At 37.0% G+C, this 8038-nt stretch overlaps 1 protein-coding gene across 1 annotated transcript; it reads left to right on the top strand.

Moving 5' to 3' along the window:
- Positions 1-5086: 5086 nt before the first annotated feature.
- Positions 5087-6065, top strand: LOC146883341 (uncharacterized). Its single transcript, XM_085667516.1, has 3 exons — positions 5087-5194; positions 5398-5529; positions 5574-6065. Exons 1-3 carry the CDS (start codon positions 5087-5089, stop codon positions 6063-6065), a joined length of 732 nt encoding a protein of 243 aa, XP_085523642.1.
- Positions 6066-8038: the final 1973 nt, after the last annotated feature.

Here is an 8038-nt window from a genome sequence, read left to right as displayed (position 1 = left end):
TTGCATTGCATGGAAATGGATCTCTCTCAGCTTGGTCCCACTGATAACTTCTACCAAGTTAAGGAACGTTTTTTTTTTTTTTTTCTTTTTTCATAGTTATTAATTGAGAATGATAAATTTAATATCTCCAAAATCAAAATATATTTAATTCTTTCTTTTTTAAATAATATAAATGATAAAAGAATTAAAAATCTAAAATTAAATCCCATTTCTTAATTTCGGTATGAAAAACTTAAAAGTCAAAGAGAGTATACAATTATTTTTTGTTTCCAATCAATTATTTAAACCTGATAAATGTTTAATTAAATTTTGGTATGTAATTTGGATTGACTTCAAGTATAAATTAAAATTTAAACTAAACGAATAGTAGTCCAATAATTTTTTTTTCATAAAATAAAGAAAATTTATCTTAAGCTTATAATCAGTTTTGTATTAATATATTTAAAATGTGAGAACTATACATAAAAGAACACAAACGGATTTAGCGTATATGTGTAACAATAAAGACAATAAGTACTTTTACTTAAAACAAAATGCCTTTAGTTTTTCTCATAAGATAATTCTTTTAAATAATAATTCAAGTTTTTTGGTAAAAAAAATAATAAAATATAAAAAAATAAATAAATGAAGTTAATTTTGATGCTTTTAAAAAGTTGAATTAAAATGTTACCTGCGCAGTCGGTTACCCGAAGACAAAAAGACAAGAAAACAAAAAATATCTGATTCTGTTTAATATTTGTTAATATGTAAAGTCAAAGTTCAGAACTATTTTATAATCCTCAGAAGTATTAGCAACGGAAACAACTTTCGATACAGAAAACATAAACTATTGGTGCCTCAAACCGTCATAAATAATACTCGCATGTGTTACCATTGCCAACAACAAAGCTATTGAATTAGATTATGTACAATGGTATATATGGTGATGAAAAGTTTCTTATGAGATTTTATTTAGTTCATTTGAAATTGAAAAATGTGTTTGTATGTCTGGTTTAATTTTTAAATATAATCCTTTATACAGAAAAAAAGTTTTAAGTTAATATTTTGCATGAAACTATATCTATAAAAAAGTGAGAATTCAATATTTCTACAGTATAGTAAAAAAAAATCTCTACGTTAAAAAACATCATATCATTTTTAGTAGATTATTTATTGCGATAAAAGTTTAATTTTTGTTATTAATAATATTTTTATTAATAAAATAAGATATAACTATTTTCATTCATCAACTTCATTAATAATGATCTTTGGTGTGAATTTTTCTCTTGTATCAAATGTTTCACTAGAATGTCCTCTTTGGTATATTTCTTACTTAAATATATTTTTAAATTAAAATTAAGAATTTAAAAGCTTCTAAATTAAAATATTTTTCAAAGAGCTTTTTTAGATGTTTAGTATAAATGGGGTTTAAAAATGATGAAGATTAACATTTTAAGTTATATTTTAAATATAAATTAAAATTTCTTTTATTTTATTTCATTTTATAAATTTCGTTTTCTCTTTAAATATTTCTCAATATATTTTCTTTATTTTTTTAACTTTTAACTTTTATTTTTTTTTTCTTTGACTAGAGTATAGTAGAAGACAATAGAAAATAGAAAATCTCTGTGTCATATTTTTTTTAAAGCATTTTTTCCTTTCTTTCAAATCTCTAATTCTATTTTTTCTTTTTAGGTTTGTAAAGTATACGAGCTAGTTATATAAATTCCTCTGATCTTACTAACTTGATTTGCCTTTTTGTTTTTTTTAAGAAACACTAAATTAGTAGAATTGTCAATTTGATCCATCTCATATAGTGTGACTCTAATCCACATGGGTTGGAATAAAAAAAAGTTTATAAAACAAAAAAAAAAACTCTCAAGTGAAAAAGTCTATAGCCAAAATATCGCAAAAAGTCTTGTCTTCAAGGACTAATTCATTGAATTTTTTTTAAGCATGAAAAAATATATTTTTATAAAATATATTATTGAACATATAAGTGACAATTACTAAAAAAACCAAAAACTTCAGCTTGAACCGACCTTCGATCTGAGTTTGTCCATCTCGACTTTCGGTTTGAATCAACCGTCTCAATCTTTGGTTTGGATTGACACGTCTAAAGCTTTGGTCTAGATCAGTCTATCTCGACTTTCGGTCCGGACCAACATGTCTCAACCTTCGACTTGTACTAACCAAACTCAATCTTTGACCCGTGACGGTCTGGTGTAATCATTGGTCGGTAACGATCCGTCTCAACTTTCATGAGCTAACCTGATTCGATCTTCAATTCAACTCGACCCTCTGCCTTTCATGATCAGAAGAGAGTCTATTGCAAATGTCAGGCCAATCTTTGAGTAACAACTCTTAAATTTTGTTGCAAGTCATTGATTGACTATGACATAGCACCCTTTTCGAAACCATGTATGCTACCAGGAGTGAATGTTGGAGTCATATGCAACCTTGTATTCCCAGAATGGTTGATTACTATGCTGTTTGCTGTCTTTCTCACCTGGTGTACCTCAAAGACTTGCAACAGTGGAATGGTGTTTTGGAAGATTGAATCAGAAGAGAGGAAGAAAAAGGATGGATTTGAGGGTCTTGAAAACGGACTATTTGAATGGTTTTAATCCGTGGAGTGATGTTATACATTCACTAAACCTGCTTAATTTACTTCACATACTATAATTTGTAACACTGGTTTTAGAATTGAATTTATAAATGTGAAGTTATTAATAAGCATAACAAGAACAGTGTATATAATTTTTTAGTGTATACAATTTATAAATCCCAGAGTTGATTAAAAAACATTCCTTCCAGTGTATACAATTTTTTTAATCTCTAATTTATATTATCCACTCTTATGAATTAAAAAAAGATTAAAAATACCATGTATTGAAGCTAAAAAGTAATTTTAAATATAAATCTTATTATACTTTTCTTTATCTGTAAAATTTACATATGAAATAATCGTTCCTCCGTATTTCATTATTACTCATTAACAAATCAATTTCTATTCACTTTAGAAGCGTTAATTGTGCCATACATTCCAATTACTTAATTTGAACTAATTCAACACAAATAAATTAAGTTCATGATTTATTGAAACTGAACTGATTCAATCTCAATAATAATGTCTAACCCAATGCTTAATTTGACTTAAATCATGTGATATTAATAAAATAATATTAGTATAACTATTATTCAACTTGTGAGAACCCCTCTTTAATTTTCTTTCTTATCCATAAACCCTCTCTCTGCTACCAACTTCACAGAAACAACACTTCACCCTCACCTTGCACCTTTCTCCCTCTCTACTTTTCTCTGCCTTCTCTCTACCAGAAAACATTCTGAATTTTCGTCCAAGAGTCTGAATCATTCTCTTCTGTTACAGAATTTAGACCCGAGGCTTGTTCAGGACCACTTCCTCAAGTTGAGCCTCCCCTCCCTACGTGTAAGTCAATCTCAATTTCTCCCTTGCCTTCCAATTTTCGAATTTTGAGTACTTCCATCTTTCTGGGTTGAGTTTGGGCCTGTTCTTACACTTAACATTTGTAATTCAGTACCTTAGGTTGTGAGATTGAGGTGCCCCTAATTGAAAGAGTTCTTACTTATGATAATTGCAAAGGTAAAGGAAGCTAACCATTTTTACTCAAATTCGTATAGAAATCTGCTTGATGAGTCTGAATTGCATGTTTAAGTGTTGAAATGATGTTTGAATTGCATGAATTGGGGAGTGTTGATTTGTGTGTGAAGAATCTGGGCTCCTGCATGTGGGAACAGGTTCGTAATCTGGTATTTTTGCCTAGGCGAGTGACTCTCGCCTGAGCGAAAACACCAGAAAACCCACCCATGTTCCTACGCGAAGCCTCGCCTAGGCGAGCTGAAGTCGCTTGAGCGAGAGACACTCTCGTCTAAGCGAACCAGCTTAGCCTGAGTCAGAGTTCGCCCAGGTTTTTATTTTTGCCACTGTTAGAGCCTCGCTCAGGCGAGACTGACTGGCCTAAGCGAGATGGCCTCTCGCCTGGGCTAGATTGTCTAGCTTGAGCGAGAATCACTGCAGTGGGAGGTTTGTGGTTCTGTTGTAAAGAATGAAGTTATATGTGTAAATGAAAATTTGCACCATTAGTCTCTTATATGCTTGAAATGCTATGTTAATATTATGTGTGGTGAAATTTAATGAACATGAATTAAGAGAGGTTGTGGTTGAATGGAATTTCAAGGGAAATTCAGATGAGTATGTTAGTGTGTGTAAGGATGTGAGGAATCCGTATTGGTTGGTATCCTGAAACTCCAATAATCATTCACGCTCAGATAGAGCAGAATGGATTATGTCGTGAGGAGTAGCAGGATGTCCTTGTCTTTGGACTTGATCAAGTCCTAGACGTGAAGGGGACTTACCCTGGGAACGGTCGGGTGATAACCCCTTGTGTCTTGACTCTGCAGAGTTTGGGGACCGTTACAGGTGCAAGCCACCAAAAGCTCCAATGTCTTTTACATAATCCGGATATTGAGTCTAGAGTCATGTATATTGTACTGTGTTATGGAAGCTTAACTTTTTGTGGTGAATGTGATAAGTTCTGATTCATACTCAATATTAAATTGCATGAATTCTCTTATTCAAGTTAGCTTACCCTTCTGGTTTATGTTTGTTTTTCCTTGTGTTTTCTTCTTTGCAATGATCACCTGTGAGCAGAGCTGAATCCAGATGAAGATACCCCTCTCCTGGATAGGAGCTGATCTTGGGCTTGGAATTCAATGGTGACCTTTTGGGTTAGGTTCCTTGGAGTTTAAGTCGTAGGAACTGACTTCTCCTTGTATAGACTATGCTTGTTGATAGGGACTTATATGGTTATTTTGGATGACTGTATCAGCACTCTATAACTGTTTATACATACTTCTGCTTTGTTTGATCATGATGTTAACATTTTATTAGTGGCGTGAAAACTATTAAAATGATGATACATTTTTGGTATCAGAGCAGTAGTTCCTTTAGGGTTTGTAGGTGTGAGCTTGCTTAGTTTCTGTTGTGTGTTTCTCATAGTGTTTTGGTGTAGTTGTGGTATGTGTTAGCTAGACTGATGGTTCCTCTCTTTGTGTGGTCAGTGCTATGGCACCTAGGCCTCCCCCTCCTCCTCTTCCAAACCTGGATAACTCTCACTTGGTGGGGACCATTGAGGCGATGATAAGAGCCATGCAGCAACAGAATGCTAACATGGTGAATCAACACAACCTGGCCTTGCAGTAGATGGATTCTGCTAGGCTAGCAGCGGAGTCAACTCAGTAGAGGCATTTGGAAGCCCTGCATCAGATGGGGGAGAATCGTTCCACAGCTGGATCTTCCCAAGCTCCACCACCACGAGTACATAGTGGTGTTTGGAGGATTTTCTTCAACATCATCCATCCCGCTTCGATGGCAAGACTACCCCGGATAAGGCAGATCAGTGGATGAGAGATATGGAGCGGATTTATGATGCTAAGAGGTGCCCAGTAGAGAATAGGCTGGCATATTCTGAGTATCTGCTTGTCGGAGAGCTGTCCACTGGTGGTCTAGTATGAAGATGATGCTAGAAGACAACACAGAGTCTGTTACTTAGGAGTTGTTCAAGAAGAAGTTTTATGTTGAGTACTTCCTAGATAGTGTGAGGTATGTCAAAGAGGTTGAGTTCTTGCAGCTGATGCAAGGAGATATGTTAGTATCAGAGTATGTTGAAAAGTTCAAGCACCTGGGCAGATTCCACACCTTGAGGATGGTTGAGGATTGGCAGTGTAGGAAGTTTGAAAATGGGTTAAGAGGTGATCTCAAACTCATGGTGGCTCCACTCTCTATCAAGGAATTCCCTGCCTTTGTGGAGAAAGCAAGGGTAATGGAGAAGTTAAAAGCTGAAGTTGAAGCTCAACAACAGCCTCAACAGAAGGTGGGAGGACCATTGAGTTCCACGAGTCGACAGGATGATAGGAGGAAACCCTACTCTAGACCTCAACCTCAGGGGTCCAGTAGATTCTCACGTCAGTCTCATCAGCATCAATCTCACAGGCTGCAATGTTATTATTGTGGAGGGCCCCACATGAGGAGTGCTTACCCTTAGCTTGGCGACAGGCAAACATGTCACAGATGTGGCCAGGAGGGCCACTTCCTCAGAGATTGCCCCACTGGTAGGAGTGTAGTCTCAGCCACAACAGACACGGGGAAGTGCAAGACCTCAGACAGTTGGTCGAGTGTACGCCATGACGGGTACAAAGGCGGCTGGATCAAGTAACCTCATTATCGAGTCTTGTGTGATTGTTGGTAGGAACTTGCATGTCTTATATGATTCCGGAGAGACACACTCCTTTGTGTCAGAATCTAAAGTGGTAGAGTTGGGTCTTACGGTGAGGGAACTCCAGTATGACCTGGTGGTGTCCACGCCTGCTTCTGGGTTGGTCAGAACCTCGACAATGTGTGTTAGATGTTTGATCGAGGTTGAGGGACGCAAGTACAGGGTAAACCTTATCTGTTTACCTCTGAAAGGGTTAGATGTAATCTTGGGAATGGATTGACTATCTGCTAATCACATTCTCATTGATTGCAATGAGAAAAAAGGTGTTGTTTCCCAGCTCAAAGGATGAAGATTTGTTGTTGTCCTCACAGCGGGTGGATTAAGCAATTAAGGAAGGATCTTAGTGTTTCCTAATTCTGACTCAACTATCTGTTGAGAGTGGAGATGGGAATCTTGAGACGCTTGTGGTAAGGGATTTCTCATATGTATTCCCTGAAGATGTACCTGGCCTACCCTCTCCTAGGGAGATGGAGTTCCCCATTGATCTGGTGCCTGGAGCAAGACCAATATCAATAGCACCTTACAGAATGGCTCCTGTCGAGCTAGTAGAGTTGAAGAAGCAGATAGAAGAACTACTAGAGAAACAATTTATCCGACCGAGCGTATCACCTTGGGGAGCGCTAGTGTTGTTGGTTAAAAAGAAAGACGACAGTTCTAGGCTCTATGTGGATTACATGCAACTAAACAAGTTGACCATCAAGAACAAATATCCTCTGCCAAGGATAGATGACTTGATGGATCAGTTGCACAGTACTGCGGTGTTTTCTAAGATCGACTTGAGATCTGGGTACCATCAGATTAGAGTTAAGTCTGATGATGTGCAGAAGACCGCTTTCAGATCTAGATATGGGCACTACGAGTACGTAGTGATGCCTTTCGGTATGACTAACGCCTATGTCTTGTTCGTGGACTATATGAACAGAATCTTCAGGCCGTTTCTAGACAAGTTTGTGGTGGTTTTCATCGACGACATCCTGATATACTACCGAACTCGTGAAAAGCATGCAAAGCATCTGAGGACAATTCTGAGCATCTTGAGAGAGAAGCAGCTGTATGCAAAACTGTCAAAGTGCGAGTTTTGGATGACCACGGTCCAATTCTTAAGGCATATGATCTCAGCTCAGGACATATTTGTGGATCCATCCAAGGTGGAAGCTGTGTTAAAGTGGGAGCGTCCTAATCAGCGACTGAAATTAGGAGCTTTGTGGGGTTGGCAGGCTACTATAGGAGGTTCATTGAGGGATTTTCCAAGATTATAGCACCCTTGACTCAACTGACTCGCAAAGATCAGCCTTTTGCTTGGACCGACCGTTGCGAAGAAAGCTTTCAAGAGTTGAAGCAGAAGTTGACTAGTGCCTCCATGCTAGTAATTCATGATACGAGTAGACCCTTTGAGGTTTACTGTGATGCCTCCCATCAGGGATTAAAGTGCGTTCTAATGCAAGAACGAAGAGTGGTTGCCTACGCCTCAAGACAGCTGAGAAGTCATGAGAAGAACTACCCCACACACGATCTGGAGTTAGCAGCTGTAGTGTTTGCACTGAAAATATGGAGACATTATCTATGTGGTGCTCAATTTCAGGTTTTCAGTGACCACAAGAGTCTGAAGTACCTGTTTGACCAGAAAGAGTTGAACATGAGACAGAGATGATGGATGGAGTTCTTAAAGGACTTTAATTTTGAGTTGTTGTACCACCCGGGAAAAGCAAATGTGGTGGCTGATGCCCTAAGCCGAAAAACAG

Source organism: Vigna unguiculata, chromosome 10, assembly GCF_037176805.1.
Source record: "Vigna unguiculata cultivar grain cowpea cultivar isolate G323 ecotype 2 chromosome 10, ASM3717680v1, whole genome shotgun sequence".
Taxonomy (NCBI): domain Eukaryota; kingdom Viridiplantae; phylum Streptophyta; class Magnoliopsida; order Fabales; family Fabaceae; genus Vigna; species Vigna unguiculata.
The sequence above is the reverse complement of the archived record's forward strand: the minus strand, read 5'-3'. Positions and strand labels throughout refer to the sequence as shown.

What these genes read in the sequence shown, in the direction of transcription:
- LOC146883341 (XM_085667516.1), top strand. Translation starts at nt 5,087, where the DNA reads ATGGCACCTAGGCCTCCCCCTCCTCCTCTTCCAAACCTGGATAACTCT. An exon ending in AGCAACAGAATGCTAACATG is followed by an intron (nt 5,195 to 5,397) that starts GTGAATCAACAC and finishes TTCGATGGCAAG; the next exon opens with ACTACCCCGGATAAGGCAGA. An exon ending in AGCTGTCCACTGGTGGTCTA is followed by an intron (nt 5,530 to 5,573) that starts GTATGAAGATGA and finishes TCTGTTACTTAG; the next exon opens with GAGTTGTTCAAGAAGAAGTT.